We start from the raw sequence: 17,293 nt of genomic DNA on the forward strand, positions 1-17,293 counted from the left end.
AGGAAGTAAAAATGTATTCACTTACAGTGTGTGTGAACATTTCCCTTTGGAAGATCAAACTGTAGCACATCTATGTTGCTAAATGAAACAGAGGTTCTGTTTTTCCCTGTTCCTACTCAAGACTTAGTAGTCCTTATACTGATTATGCCTCAAGATCTGAATGGGATAAATGGGGAGAAAATCCTCTTTAAATAAAAAGAAATCTTTGGGGCATCTACATAAATAGAAAATGCAGAAACACAATTAAGTAGGTTAATTTCAGAACAGGACTAGGTAAGAGAGCAAACAACTATGTATATTGATGATTTAGATTAATGCAGTAATGAAAATAATCTATCCACTTAACTCAGCTCTTCTTGTGCCTTCTTCCCTCCTCAGTAACTGTTCTTTTGACCTGGATTATTTTAAAGTTTTCAATACTCTTTTTCATTCCGCCCATGTAATTTCAAAGTTCTTTAACAAAAGGTGTAGTGAAGCTTCTGATTTGACCATAGCAAACAAATTTTAAATCTATTCAATACATTATAGAGTCTCAAGGTGACTGAAAAAGGTTAAAAAAAACCCCAAAATCTCTAGTAAATACCATAAGGTCAAGAATCAGTATATTTTCCATGGACAGAGGAGCCTGGGGGGCTACAGTCCATGGGGTCGCAAAGAGTCGGACACAACTGAGCACTGCTTCATACCCAGTACCTGGTACATAGTGGGCATTAATTAGATGAATATTTGCTGAATGAATGAAGAAGAAGAAATTATGCAAGTAGTTGGTGATTTTAAAAAGCTGGTTTAAACCAATGTATTTTATGCTACACAAATCTAAGAATGACCCTTTTAAGAAACAACTAATCGCATTTATCTGAATTTTCAAGACCCAGGCTTCCACCAAGATTGAAATAATGGGGCTAAATTTTTTTTCCAAATTCATATTCTGAACAAGTATGAAATCATATCAAAGAGTCTATGCTTGACAAAGTGAGTTTTTCAGCAGATGTTGGTTTGGTTGAGGATTCTTTTTCTTGTTCAGTAATGCTTGTGAAAGAAGAAATCTGGCATAGACCTTTTCAAAATAATATACAAAAAAATTATTCCAGAATAGTAATAAATGAACAGAAGTTGCAATATATTACATTATACAGTAATTTAGACTTTTAAACAGTATCTGATTATTTTTTTCTGAAAAACTTTGTTCAAACTAATTTGTTACCAGGTTTATTCTCAGACTGATGGCTTTTTCCTCTCCATTTTTTCTGTGATCTTTAGTTACCAACTTTTATTTATTTATTTATTTTTTTAGTTACCAACTTTTAATGTTAGTTATAGTCTCTGCTTTTGCTAAGCTTTTGGACAAACCAAAAAAAACCCTCTCAGCTTTAAAATGTTAGACTTCCCCTTCATGCTGGCTTTTCACAGCCAAATTTCCTGAAATGGACCAGTGATTAAATGAGAGCAAATTCCCCATGAATTAAGATTAATTCTCTTAAAAATTAAGAATTTTGAAATATTTCAAAAATAATGCCATTTTCTTTGAATGTGCTATCCTGAATCCAGTATTAATTCTAAACACAAATCAATAAACAACTTGGGCCTCTAGCTGTAAGTGAAACTCTAAGGTGGGAAAACCGATTGACCCCCGCTGCCCATAGGTGCTGTCCTGCTGTGGAATGCCTTTGCTCAGTGTTCTCCCATCCAATCAGGTGGAATGTTTCACAGGCACATGGTTCATACAGCTCAAAATAACTTGGGACCTGTGAGCTGACAAATGCTCTGGCTCCGGTGGTGACAGGTTGTCCAGCTTCTAACAGCCATCTTCACTGAAACTAAGGTTAACTCCTCACTCTCTATGGACGGCTACTCTCTATTTCCAAGGGCGTGAAGAATTTTCTTGTTCTCCTGGGCTTTCATCTAAAAGTTCTCCTTGGATAATTATCATCACAGTGGAGTGCCTGGGTTGGACATCCTCATCTGGGTCAACTAAAAAAAGAAAGGTAATATCCAGATTTAAGTTCTCGAGTGTGCTTTGATAACAAGAAACTGACAATGGGAAAGGGGGTATTTCAGAGACCTAATTTCTGTTGTGTGGAACGAAACCGAGGCTAACTTCCTAATTATGTATGACGGGACACAAAATTACATGAAAAATAAAGTTTTCTACATGGTTAGATTTTACAGGGGATTGATGAGACCCTCAGAGATCACAACCTTCGGGTCCTAAAGGAAAATATCTCAACAGAGGAAGTCGTGACATGTTGTGTGTATCATTGGCATTTTCCATACATCCTTTTATTAAAATAATGGTGTTTGTATGGAGAATATGTGTGCAATGCCTATTTCCTTTTTAAAGGAAATCAAACCTAAAATAATATGACTCCATGGTTAAAGACTTTCATTTAACATTTTTTTATCATGTAAAAGGATATGCTTGCTATATTTAGAGCTGGGAGATCTGCTCCCTGGATTAATGTACACAACAGCTGCAGAAAGTCTTGCTCAAAGGACATTGCTCTTTCTTTCTCTCCTTTCTCTCTCTCTCTCTCTCTCCCTCCCTCCCTCTCTCTCTCCCTCCCTTTTCAGCTGCAGCAGAAAGACTGACTTGACAGTCAGTCGCAAGTGTTTGGCCTGGTACATTGCACTATTAGCAGTAATTAGATGCACAGCTTGAATTATTTTTTAATAATCATTTAAGCAAAGAAAAAGAGAACATGAGTAAATCTGTATTTCCATTTCCCAAAAGTGAACATGACAGTAAGAACGCTAAGAAATTTTACTATCTTATCAACAGATTTTTTTTCGTTTTCCTCATACTTGTTAAAGATACTAGCATCAATCAGTTTGATAGAAATAAAACAGATAACCAGTTTCCTTTCTCAAAAAATTATGATTCAACTAATTATGATTCAACTAATACTGGTAATGATAAAATGAATTCTATAAGGTTTAAATTAAAAATTTGTTATAACTTTTTAGCGTCTCCTTAATAATAACTCTTAACTTCACATATTTTACGTATAATCCTTTTCTACAAAACTAGAATATCTAAACTTATAGCTACAATAAACATATTTTTTTAATAAACATATTTTTAAACAAAAATTTATGTAAGCTGTCTGATATACAATTTGACAATATGCAAATGATTTCAAATCAAGACCATCTCATGAAATCTGAAATATATGCACACTAACTTTGTCAGGAGACAAAATTATAAACATTACAGAATCTTATAATAATGGACTATGAAACAAACAGTTGGACATTATCCAAATTCTGGAGGTTTGTCTCTATTCCCACTTATAGAATATGGCTAATGCTATTGGAACTTGAGACAATGTATCAAAGCCCTAGTGTTCTATATGTCTATAATTTTGAATAAGACTCTATTCCAGACTCTAATACATCTATTGTGTAACAGAATACACTTTCCAGCTCAAGGTGCTTACAAAGGCACATATTCAGTGGAACGGACTCAAAACCACAATTTATGGACACAAGAAATTGAATAAGTTTGTATCCCGACTAGGTTTTGAGATTTATAGAGATGAATTTTCAAATTTACTTTTGAAGAAATGAGACTGCAGGTAAATTGGGTTTCACTGTGAAAAATCTTTAATGGGCTAAAGCTAATATATGAAAAGGTGACAGCTAGATTTTTTTAATAGTTAACTCATATACACAATAGGAGTAATGAACTCAACTCATTAACCTGAAAATATAAGATGAATGAGACTGCCAACCCCAGAATAATTAGTTTCCTTCACTGACATTGAGATTTGACAAAGGCATTGCTTATTGCATGGTGTTATTGCCTATAACAAGACAAAAAAAATGAAAAGATTTTTTTAACTTTTTCCCTCTCTTAAGAAATAAAGAAGGCTTTATCAGAGATATTTTCTTAAGTTTCTATGGTGCTTTACAGCTGACAAAGAGCTTTAGAACTGCTATAGCACTGTACTTTTGCTTAAAGCGAACAACCCAGATACCGACAAAATGGTCTGTTGAGTAACTAGGAGCATATGTTTAGTAGCTTCATATTTGGTCGGCACAAAAGTTGGTGTGACTATTTACCTGCAATTATTAAAGAGCTCTTAGAGCTCATGTATAATTAGAGTCACCTTGACGAGCTCTATACAGACTTTGTGTGTTACATAGACCTCCACTTGGAGTCACAGGGCACCCCATGGTCTGGGATGGGCCCAGCAGAGCCTTCCCACCAAGGGCTTGAATTCCAACTAGATCTTGAGGTCACAAACCTATTTGGGGTATTTGTTCCTTTCCCAATCAAGCAAATATGTCAATTAAGGAAGTTATTGCTTTTCAAATCCTTAACCACCTAAGGGAAATTGACACAAATATTAGGAGACTGAAGAAGGTTGAAAATGTTTAAATTTTTTTCTTATTTTTCTTACTTAAAATGAATCTTTGAGTTAATGAGGATTGACAAAGTTTTCTTATTTGGGACTTCCTGTATAAGAACTAAGTTCATCATGAATGGTGAATTGACAGTGAAATAAAACTTCATTTTTGTGAAGGGTTTGGTAGTCACCCTAGAATCCTGAAGCCTTCATACTTGGCTTCCATTAACCTTTTCATGGGTCATAGAATTTACTTCTACACTACTTTTTTTCAATATTTCAGATTAAATACTAACTTTGGGCTCTGGTTTCAGTATCCTTTATACTGATGCAAAGGATTACCTTAATTTTGTATAGTGTTCTACCTGGTAGTCCAGTGGTTAAGACTTCGCCTTCTAGCACAGCAAGTTGTGGGTTCAGTCCCTGGTTGGGGAGCTCAGATCCCACATGCCTCGTGGCCAAAAAAACCAAAACATAAAACAGGAGCAATATTGTAACAAAGTCAATACAGACTTTTAAAATAAAAATTAAAAATAACCTTTAAAAAAAATAAAGTTCTTTCACAAAAAAACCCTATGAAGTAAGCAGGATAATTCTGTTCATCCTCTGTTTAGAGGTGAGTTACTTAAAGACATCTATCTTTTCCTATTCTAGGCAAAGTTAACTATTACATATTAGGTTGTTTTTGTGTTGATCTAGAGAGTAAAGCATCTGCCTGCAATGTGGGAGACCCGGGTTGTCTCCCTGGGTTGGGAAGATTCCCTGGAGAAGGAAATGGCAAACCACTCCAGTATTCTTGCCTGGAGAATCCCATGGATGGAGGAGCCTGGTAGGCTTACAGTCCATGGGGTTGCAAAGAGTAGGACACAATTGAGAGACTTCACTTTCTTTCTTTCTTTCAGCACCAGATTTGCTTTTTCACTTAATATCTAAGAGTACTTTATAGCCAGAAAACTTCAGTAATCATGTTTGAATCAAAATTACTTCATATAAGGTTTTGCAAATTCTTTGTCAAAGCCCCTCTTTAAACATCCATATTATAACCAAAAGATGAGTTAGTAACTCATGATATTTCTAACAATAAGGTCATCTTAGAACCTACAGAAGAATATTGTTGCATTAATAAGAGTTGAGAAATATGTCCAAAGGTATCAGCATCAAGTTTTGTTTTTATAAACCAGACTCTTAAATTTTAAGCAAGTTCTGAGATGAGATCTCTTTTTCTGGCAAATTCATAGGGGAAAAAATAATAGAGATATTTAGCAAAATAAAGCAAAGAACATTCAGTAAGCATTCTATGTAAATTAATTTACATGATTTACTGAAGTTGGTCTTGATGCCACATTAATTGCCTCATTTCAAACCTAAGACCATTTCATCAAAACCACAATCTGTTTCCAAGGATATTTACTGATTCTTATTTTGAAAATGGCGGAATATCTGTTTCAATTTTATAAGCAGCAGAAAGAAGGAAGCAATGTCCAGTGTTTAGCACTCTGAACACACCAGTTGAAATGTCTAAGAGAACTTTGACTTCTGTCAAATGAAATGTCCAAGAGAACACTTCTTAAAACCTGCTTCTGCCTCATCCCAGTAAATAATTCCACCATTCACCTAGTTGTTTAGGCTACAAATACTAGAGTCACTCTTGACTCTGCTCTTTCTCTTGTATTCCATTTTCAATCCATCAGAAGATCATACTAGCTCTATTTTCAAAAGATACCTCAAATTTGACCATTTCTTGCTACTTCCCACTGATACCACTCACTGATCCCAACTAGCATCATTTCTTGCATTCTTTGCATAGCAGCCACAGTTGAACTTTTTCAAAACCATGTTATCTGCTTCAAAAAATTTTAAAGGTGTTTCCCATTCACATGTTTCATAAAACTCAAAGTCTTTCCTATGGTCTGAAAGGCTTCACACGCCCTAGCCCTCTACTCTTCTTTTTCACTCACCTCCTGGGACACCGGGCTTCACTCAAACACACCAAACGTTCACCTTCCCTGGCACTGACGCCTACTGCTTCCTCAGTCAGGAATATTCTTCCTCCCAAATGGTCACGTGGCTAACTTCTCCACTGCATGAGAAGCTTTGCCTGATACCCCTAGCCTAAATAGCATGCTCTCTTCTCTACCCCATCATTCTCTATTCCCGTGCCCTACTTTATTTTTCTTCTTAACATTTATATATTCTCCACTAGAATGTCAACTCCATGAGGGCAAGGACTTTGTCTTTTCACTGATGAATCCTCAGGGCCTAGAACAGTACCTGGCACATAGTGAATGCTCAATTAATATTTATTGGATGAATAAATGCAAGCGGGGTTATCCATAATAGTTCTTAAGTTTTTTAAAAGTGTTAAATTTTATACAGATAGTTTTAAAATTAATGCTTGAAACAGAAAGTAATACATGTTCATGTTTCCTATTTTAGGTAGTATTTATCAGTTTAACAATTTATATATGCAGTTCCACCTAAGAACTAACTGAGATGAAATTGTTATTACCCCATTTGATAGATGAGTATAATTGAGATTCAGACTCATTAAGTGACTTGCTCAAGATAGCAAAATTATTTAGTGTTGGACTTGAGATTCAAACCCAGTTTTTTTTTTTTTTATTACAATCAGATGTTCTTTGATACTTCTGGTATTAAAAAAACACGTAATTCCAGTTGTTTTATTCACCATAAATACATTTTTATTTGAAAGTCACTTTGAATTTCCTACTGCTTTTGCCAGTTTATATTTTTTCTTTGTGTCTATAAATTTCTTCTGTAAATATTTCTATTTATCTGTCTTACTTTGGTCTGCAACTTAAAAACAATAGATTTAGTAGGAAGTTCTAATGAACAAAATAATTCAACAGATACTTTTTGATTACCTTCTATATGCTGTGCATGCACAGAGATGACGGTATACAAAACAAAATGAGGGAGACAAAAAAGTAAAAGGCAAATATATACTGAAATAAGGGCTGTGTTTGAGGGTTAAGACAGTGAAGTTGAGGAGCATATTGGACAGTGACCGAATTCAGGAAAAAGAAGAAATCCTAGGGCCAAGTCTCAGCTAAGAGTTGAAGATTGTATAGGACTTGGGCCAATAAGATAGCAAAAAGACATGAAGACAGGGAGCAGCCTGAGCAAAGATATGTACAAAGATCTGAAAACAGCATAGTTTGTTCATGAAACTATTTCAGTGAGGTATAGATATGCTAAATTAACTACATATTAGAGTTCAATTTCTCCTCAAAGTGTGTCCTTGCATCAAGTCATTTCACTAGTTTTACTTCCATTTCTTATCATGGTATGTGGCCACAGTTGTTAAACATTAATAAATAATAGTAACTACCCTATATTGACTGTTTACTAAATGCCAAGCACATTTACTAACCCTTCAGCCTGTGAGATGGCTACGTTATTATCCCTGTTTTACAAACAAGTAAACTGAGGTTTATAGAGTTTAAGTAACTTTCTTGAGTTTATACAGCTAGAAACTGTCAGGATTAGAATTTGAACCAAAGTGTTAGGTAACAAATGCTACATTCAAACATTAAAGAAATCCTTAATTTTGAACACTTGGAATTTTTGTTATAATAATTTCTCGTGACTAAGCATCAGAACAGGTACACATTTATACCTTAATTGGCTCTTTTTCTTTAAAAAAAGGAAAAAAAATTGTTGCAGAGAGCAGTAATTACTTATATGAGTATTTTATTCTGTATTTGCACCATAAATATAAACTTTTTGGAAGTTCTTCAACATTAACATCACCTTTTACCTAAGTATTATCTTTTTACTAACATCAGTTGAGTGCTCACTATAGTGGTTGGCCCTGTTTTAAGAGATTTGCATTCATAATGTTATTAATCCTCACTCCCCTGGGAAATAGATATTTTCCATGTTTCACAGATGAGAAGTTAGGTAATTTTCTCAAAGTCACACAACTCCTAATAGATGAAGCCAGAATATGAAAACAGATTTGTCTGATTCCAAAGCCAATGCTCACTCTATGTTGCCCCAAGATAAAAGCCATCTTAAACTAAACAGTTAAAGACAAAGTCACATTAAAACACAATATACAGTAATGTCCAACGAATAGAGGGGACATCCTGATTTATAAATCACTTAACTTTTCTTCTCATGTTTAAATACATACATAAACTCAAACTAGGTTAATGGGATAGTTGATTTACAAATGAAAAGGATTTTCAACCAGTATATTAATCACATTTCAAATAGCATTTTGCACCTTATTTTAATATCTTTAACTGTTCCTCTACAAAGTTAATGTACAAAGTGACCAATTTTCTGCTGGGCTCTCAATTACATTGTTATATACTATTTTGTATATCCTTCAGTGTTCTTCAAAATTTAATACAGACATATAGTTCTATTTAATGAGTATATCATAATTTAACTAATTTTTCTTGAACATGGTTCCACTTTTTTAATAGTATCATCCATACTATGATGAATACCTTTGTAGATAAATCTTCACACGCATCCAACCCCTTTGCATTTTCAATTAATCTTTTTTAAAGTACATATTCATTTATTTGACTGTGCCAGGTCTTATCTGCAGCATGTGGGATCTAGTTCCTTGACCAGGGATCAAACCCGGGCCCCCTGTATTGGGAGCATGGAGTCTTAGCCACTGGACCATCAGGGAAGTCCCTCAATTAATCTTTTTTTGAGGCAAAGTAAACTTCACTCAAACAAGTGGCTCCTGTAGTGTCAATCTCAGCCTGTGGCTAGCAGACGGAAAAATATTTTGCTGTAGGTCATCCTTTCAGCCATCTCTAATTGTCCTCTCAAGGTGACTGCCTACCTTGTCAATTTGGAAGTTAGTTTTAAGTAGCATTCTAAAAGTGTGAGAAGTAGGGCAGTCCCTAAGAAGCCCTACTTGTGATATGTTGTGGTATCACAAATATTTTTCTTAAAAGTGAGGTTGTCATATAAAAGAAGGAAGAGAAATTAATGAAATAAAATTTGTCATAGAATGTTAAAGCCCGAAAATATTCAGGATATTACTTTCCTCTCCACCTTTCCAGCACAAGGCACACAGTAGCCAAGAATGGCAAACAGTCTTCATCTCCATTACCAGCTCTGACTGGTTGGTGGTGGCTGAGCGAATGGAGACTTAAAAAAGTGAAGGTCAGTGGGAAGAATACTGTAATTAGTTGGCTACATCTCTTAAGGAGGAAAGAGAGGAGTAACAGCCTATGGGTCACAAGCGTGCTGGCCCTCTAGTAAATGTCTGAGTGAATAAAATGGGTGTAACAATAATATGACAGTGGTTTGCATTACCCAGACTTCCAGTCCAGGGGACTGAGCTAAAGTTGTTATACTGAATGAAAATTACTGTACTATTTTTATAAGACTTTACAAATTATTTATTTTGAATAAATAACTCATATAACTTAGGCTAATATATAATTAATTATAACATATTTATATAATTACAATTTAAAAGTAAGAAAATGGTATACAGTGAAAAGTGTCCTGTATTGAACCCCACTTCCCTGTCTTCCATATCCCCTCTTCACCAATGTTAATTTAAGAGATTTTTTTTTAAATCTAGGTGTACTCATACCTTTATAGAAATTAATTAATTATACCTTATTTGAAAAAGCTAAATCACTATAGTTATCAAGAGCAGATTGAGCCTACAAACAACATTGAATTTAAAACAATTAGTTTCTCGTCATAAAAGCATTATTTATTTTCATGAGCTAGATCAAGTTTTTATTTTTCAGTAACAAGATTATTTTATCAAAATCTTTTAATTTCTGTTATTTTATTACATTCAGGGGAAAGGGGAAAGGATGGAAAGAAAATCTCTGTGTATGAGAAAGTACTCTAAAACTAAAAGCCCTTTATAGATATTATCAAAATTGTGCTTAGGAACTATATTTAAAGGCTCTATAGTTATAGCATAGCTTTCAAAATTGAACTCATATTTAAAGATTAATTTAATAAAGTGATAATCACCCATGCTTTTATTTCCAGTTTCAGGGAAACCTCATTCAGTTCCTCTCCATTTTACAATTTGAGAAGTCTTTAAACTTTGTGAAAGTTATCAAAATTAGGTAATTTTAATTTTAAGGTTTAAGTTCTTAAGTATCTATCATGCTATAATCAACACAGACCTGTTATTCTGTAGAAATAATCTAAACATTTTGTCATTATTGCTATTTCGTGACAGCATGCAAGACGACAGCCTAGAAGCTTCTACTTCCATATCTCAGCTTCTGAGAGAAAGCTATTTGGCTGAAACTAGGCATCGGGGAAACAATGAGAGGAGTCGAGCAGAGCCTTCCTCCAACCCTTTCCATTTTGGGGGTTCTTCTGGAGCTGCTGAAGGTGGAGGAGGCCAAGATGACCTTCCAGATCTTTCAGCCTTTCTGAGCCAAGAAGAATTAGATGAAAGTGTCAATCTGGCAAGATTGGCAATCAATTATGACCCCCTGGAGAAAGCAGATGAAGCTCAAACTAGAAAACGTTTTTCTTCTGATCAGACAAAACACTCATCTATATCAAGTTTTGACCCTAACTTCTGCCAGGATAACTCTCGAAACCCTACCAACTCTAAAGAGAGCCTCCAGGAGGCAAAAAGGCCACAGTACAGTTCTGAAGCCCAGTCCAAAAAAGTATTCTTAAATAAGGCTGCCGATTTCATTGAAGAGCTCTCATCCCTGTTCAAAGCCCATAGCTCCAAAAGGATTAGACCTCGTGCCTGCAAAAACCACAAGAGTAAACTGGAATCGCAAAACCAAGTTATACAGGAAAACAGCTCCAGTTTCCCAGATCTATCAGAAAGAAGAGAAAGATCTTCGGTTCCCATACCTATCCCTGCAGATACCAGGGATAACGAAGTGAACCACGCGCTGGAACAGCAGGAAGCTAAGAGGCGTGAGGCTGAGCAGGCTGCTGGTGAGGCGGCCAGTGGAGACAACACCCCCGGGTCCTCTCCTTCTTCTTTGTACTATGAGGAACCTCTGGGGCAACCTCCGCGGTTCACACAAAAGTTACGGAGCAGAGAAGTTCCAGAGGGAAGCAGAGTACAGTTGGATTGCATAGTGGTAGGAATCCCACCGCCTCAAGTAAGGTAAAAATGTCCCACTAGTAATGCTTGGTGATTACTTTCCATCTATTGTGACCCTTCTCATTTTCTCTTTCAAGTATGTGGTTTCAAAGATTATATACTCCCTTTGAGAAAAACGGAGTTTAAAGCACACTGTCCAACAGAAGTACAATATTAGACACATGTGCAAATTAAAATTTTCCAATAGTCACATTAAAAAAAAATAAAATAACTTGGGGTGAAATTGATGTTTAAAACTATATTATTCAACCAATATATTTAAAAAACACTACCATTTCAACATGTAATCAATATGAAAATTGTTAATAAGACATTTTATATTCCTTTTGTCACACCAGGGCTTCAAAATCTAACGTGAATTCTGCACTTATAGCACATCCCAATATGGATGCTAAATTTTTCTAGGAAATACTTAATGCGCATTTAGACTTCAAAAAATATGCAGTTGAAAAACTACACTGTAAGATCCAAGTTGTTCCAAACATACTTGAAAGTTCTATCAGAACTGGATTGAGTATCAGCTTTTACGTTTAAATTAATTAAAGTTAAATACAATTAAGAATTCAGTTCCTCAGTCGCACTGGCCACATTCCAAGTGTCCACATGTGGCTAATGACCACGGTCTTAGCACAGGCCTGCAGCCTACAGCTTAAAAAAAGTCTTTATGATCTACACTCAACAAATACCTATGGTAGTTTTTAATTTTAAAAAAACCCAAATAATAGAAAAAGTGTGATAGAGTAAAGATACAATAAAATTGGTAAAGATCAATTAAAGTTTATTTTACATGTATTTATTATATACTTTTTGATTTATTCTAGGTATGTAAGCAGGGCATCATCTTTTTTGCAAAATAATCATATTATAGGGCAGTAATAGCACTTGTATTAATAATAATATTTTAATTTGTGTATGCTTATTGATAAAAGGAATTCTGGTCTAAAAACACATTTATATATTGAATTTTGCTTTTCAGAGTCAACATAAGGCAATAGTCAATACTATTTCTACAATGGCTTATACATGTTACTATCTAGTTAAACAACTGACCTCCTTGAGGAAAGGAGTATCTTGGGCACCAAGCATACCTTCTAGCCTATAGCAGTCACGCATAATACGTTAGTCACTAGATTATGAGTATACCGATGGATAAAGAAACAGAAAAACAAGAAACTCGACTTAGATTTCAATCAGGAGTGAGACAATTGGCCTAAGACATGGCAAAGGGTTGGAACAGTGCACAACAAAGGGAAGTGTCTACCCTTCTTCTCTGTGCATGCCTGATGACACTCCCTGGGACTCTGGTCACTGATGCTGGCAAGATGTCATCATAGCACCGTGATGGATACCACTCGATGGCATCTGGTCAGTTCAAGTAAGCTGGTGAGCACTCAAGTTATGGCACAGACACAGCTTACTTAGACTAGCTCTATCCATTCCACTAGTTTCTGGACATAGATTGGACCCTTTCCAAAAAAATTAGACCAGGTCACTCAAGACTCATCCTCCCCATTCTTAATCATGACAATCTCAAACACAAAAAAGACTCAGGGCTCTTGTGAGAAAAATCACTCAGGAGAATTACAAAATACTCATTCCTCCCAAAACAAAGTAATATGGTGGTTACTCAGAAACTACTCAGTCAACCAATTAAATATTTGCAAATTTAAGAGTGAAAGAAATATACACAGCTTCCATACAGCAAGACTCATTTTTACCTGGAAAGAATTTCTTTAGTGATAGCATTCATGCCTATATCCCAGCCCCTGGCTTGATGGCAGGAAATTAATATGTTTTCACTAGATATTTTCTGAATTCATCACAGTAATCATATTAATATTAAGAAAAAACTTAGGATTGTCTAAATAGACTGTTTTTGTTGTTGTTGTTCAGTCGCTAAGTTGTGTTCAGCTCTTTGCAACCCCATGGACTGCAGCATGCCAAACTTCCCTGTCCTTCACTGCTCAAACTCATGTCCATTGAGTCAGTGATGCTATCTAACCACCTCATCCTCTGCCATCCCCTCCTCATTTTGCCTTCAATTTTTCTCAGCATCAGCGTCTTTTCCAATGAGTCAGCTCTTTGCATCAGGTGGCCAAAGTATTGGGGCTTCATCATCAGTCCTTCCAATGAATATTCTAGGAACATTACTTTGAATATTCAATGAAAATTATTTTCCTACATATAAAATTTATATAGCTTTAATGAGAAACCAAGTATATGTACCTAGTTTTTACTCTAAACTCAGCACTGTGACCAATACAATGACAGAGGCAATACAAACACATGTCCCTGCTCTCATAGAACTTGCAACCTCATTTAAAGAAATCATCCTAACTCTACTCAATACTTTGTAATGGCTCATATGGAAAAAGAATCTAAAAAAAGTATATATATATATATAAAAACTGATTCACTTTGATTTACACCTGAAACTAACATTACATGTAAATATACTATATTACAATAAAAATAATGATAATAAAGAAATCACCCTAATTTTTATAGAACAACAAAGGGCTGGAGGACTAGATAGGTCAAAGAAGACTTCAGAGACATAAGGGAATTTTAGTTGAACCTTGAAGAAAGAAGAAGTAGAAATTTAAATCATTCATTCATTCAACAAATACCTACTGAGTTATTAAAGTGACTCACTGAGAGTACAAAACAATTGGGAGCTACTAGAAGTTAGGGACCTTGTTTTGAAACAAAGTGTAAAACTATTCTGAGAGGGTAGCTCACAGTCTAATAGAGCAATCAGACAGACATATGATCAAAACATTGCAATACTGTGTAATAAGGGCTGTAACAGAAGTATGCATGGAATGCAATGGCAGCTCAAAGGAAGATTGATATTTGGTCTAGGGGGCAGGATGAAGGAAGCGTCAATGCTGGAGGTGCCACTTCAGTTGAGAAAACTTAAGGTGGAAGAGGAAAAGCAAGTGGAAAGGCCCAGAGATAAATGTTTTCAGGGAACTGCAAATACTTGGTTATGTGAGGAACATGGGACAACAGGTGAGGAAAGATGAGAGAAAAGACAGACACGTAGGCAGAGGGACAGGTCCTTTTAGGCCAGATCAACTCAATATGTTTATATAAAAGTACAGATGCTGGCAGAGTAATATTTTTAGATAACAGTGAGGAGACTGACCTAACTGGACAAGAGTGGAGCCAGATGATTTCGAAAAGCCTTGAAAGCAAAGTAGAATAGTTCCGACTTGGTTTCAAAATCAAGTGGAAAGCATTTAAAGTTGTGTATAAGGACAAACTAAGATAAAAGGGAGAATTTAAGTAGAATAGGTCTGGAAGAATGAGTTAGACCCCAAATGAATGGAGCCCCAAGGGCACTTTGGAGGCTGTGAAAGGTATTACAGGCATCAGACACTCTGATATCAGACTGGGGTAGGGGCTGTGGGAAAGCAGAGAAAAGATGTGAGGGAGTAGTATTAGAAGAAAAGAAACCAAGCTGAACTTGGTGACTGACTAGATAGGAAGGATGAGTAAAAGACTGACTCCACAAGTTTGAAGCTGGGCACCTCAGAGAACCCTGGGGTCACTGTCAGGGTCTGAGAAACTGGAAGAGGTGGATGAGTTGAGTCTGAGGAGATGGAGGGACCATATCCAAAAGATAGTCAGAAACGTAGGACTGAAGGGCAAACGAGAGGGTAGTGGAACTGGAGACATTCCAAAGAATGCCCTGGACACTAGGAAATTTGGACACAGTATCTCTGGCATTACAAAGGGACTATAAATACAGGTAACATTTGGAACTAACATCCAGTTATGCTAGGCTGGGGCAGGGTTTTTTCCAACCTTCTTTTGGCAGTAATTCCTCCTCCCATTTTTCTCCTCACAATAAATATGTTACGTTACCCCAATACATACTTTACACACACATACACACACACAGAGTTCTTAAAGATGAAATTTATGTTTCTGGGATTGAAGAGGATTGGGGTAGAGGAGGCATGCAGTCCTGCCTGCTTGCTCACCTCTGAAACTCCTAAAGCATCTCCATACAAAACAAGAGCACAGATTTTTTTTGAGAGAATGCCTTTAAAAATGCATTACAAGAATGAGGTTCTTTGGTTTACCATAAAGGAAAATAGTACAGTCAAAAAGAAAAGTATCCTTTTTCCTATTTTTGCAAGAAAATGTAATGCATATACCTGGCAACTAAGGTCTAACCTTGTATGTATGTGCCTCGGTATGTGCTCCATATTTTACCCATGTTTCTATAATTCTAGTTTAGCAAACTGAAAAATCCTTTTGGCCTATATTTGTTGATTTCCAAGTTGACTGGGAAGAAATTGTTTTGCAAGGGTAGGATCCTGTATCATTAAAGCTGTTTTTGATAGCTTGTTAATCTTGGACATAACTTCATTGGAGGAGCTGAAATACACTCATGCGTTAGCCACAGATGAAAGAGTCTGCAGGAATTCACAGCAAATGGCCATGATCCCTTTTTGTATCCTGACCCGAAATTCTTTTCCCAGGAATGTACAGCTGGGTCACACTAAGTATGTTTGCTTGTACATGGCCCTCTGAAGCAGTAAAAATGTACCTTTTATAGATGCTGATCTCTGCTTTGGCTGTTAAGTTTGCTATTGCTACTTCTAGACATTGGCCTATGAGTGCCATGCTGAGGAATAAAAAGGAAATAAATTAGTTATAAAGACAGAGGATATTTTAAATAATATAAAATATTATAAATAAGTATATATGATATGTAATGTAAAATATTATATAAGTATTTTAAAATGTTATATTATTTAGGGGCTTTTTCTTCTACCTTTTGGGAAAATCTAGATACCTTCATTTACTCATTCATGCAACAAATGTGAAGTATCTACTATGTGCCATGTACTCCTATAGCCAATAAAATTATAGCAGTGAACAAGGAAAATCCCCTGCCTTCATGTATCTTAGGATCTAGTAAAGATCACAGGCAAAAATCCCACAATGATTACATTATCATAATTGTGATAAATATTATAAAGGAGGGTGCATATAGCAAAGGGACCAAACCTTGAGAATGGACTAGGGAAGGTTTTCCTAAAAGTATTTAAGCTGAGACAGAAAAGATGATGAGAGGTTAGCCCAGCAAAGTGGGGTTTACAGAAAAGTGTTGCAGGGTGAAGAAATAACATATATGAGGCAGTGAGACAACGATTGACTTTACGGAACTGAAGGAACTAATGACACCAGGATAAGAAGAGTAAGGAGGAAATGGTTTGGGGTAAGTTCAGAGAACAGGGACAGAGACTAGATTCCAAAAGCCTCCCAGAACAAGCTACTCAAAGTGGGTCTCTGGACCAACAGGTCAGCGTCACTTGGAATCTTGGTGGATATGCAAATTTGCAGCTTCTACCTCAGACCTACTGAATTAAGCTCTCTAAAAGGCAATGTTTTAACCAAACTGCTGTTTGTTTTTGTGCTAAGAACTTTTGCAATCTGTTTGGAGACCTCCTCACCCAGGGGGACTGGCCCTTGACTCTATTCCTTAATCCACCAGATGTTGCAATCTCTACTTAAGGTTCTAACATCTGGTTCTCAGTCCTACTCCTCAGCACACTCCTCACAGCCTCTTTCTGTTGATGTCACCTCACCCGAGCTGGTCATCCTTTGAGGCAGGATCTGTTGTCAGACAGAAAACCAAGCTAACTTCTGCAGCATCCACTTGGCCCATGGGAAAACCACATCTCTGCCCTTGCAAACGTTGGCCATGTAGGCTGCCCCCAGGGCAACCCTCTCTTGCTCTTCTCTCTTGTGCTGCACTTAGCTTCTCAGCTGTCTCTGACTCTTTGCGACCCCATGACTGTAGCCCACCAGGCTC

The 17,293-nt window shown here is 36.1% G+C and overlaps 1 protein-coding gene across 2 annotated transcripts in view; it reads left to right on the top strand.

Annotated features, from left to right (window-relative positions):
- The first annotated feature begins 1,759 nt into the window (after nucleotides 1-1,759).
- MYPN (myopalladin) overlaps nucleotides 1,760-17,293 on the top strand; it is an 88,811-nt gene continuing 73,277 nt past the window's right edge. The window contains exons 1-3 of one of the 2 annotated variants that reach the window (XM_065922436.1): nucleotides 1,760-1,985; nucleotides 9,404-9,506; nucleotides 10,558-11,460. In XM_065922436.1, the coding sequence (XP_065778508.1) occupies nucleotides 10,559-11,460 (902 nt within the window). In that variant the 5' untranslated portion in view covers nucleotides 1,760-1,985; nucleotides 9,404-9,506; nucleotide 10,558. The remainder of the gene's footprint in view (nucleotides 1,986-9,403; nucleotides 9,507-10,557; nucleotides 11,461-17,293) is intronic. The other variant, XM_065922434.1, reaches the window with a different exon arrangement.

This window comes from Muntiacus reevesi, chromosome 2, assembly GCF_963930625.1.
Source record: "Muntiacus reevesi chromosome 2, mMunRee1.1, whole genome shotgun sequence".
NCBI classification, from domain to species: domain Eukaryota; kingdom Metazoa; phylum Chordata; class Mammalia; order Artiodactyla; family Cervidae; genus Muntiacus; species Muntiacus reevesi.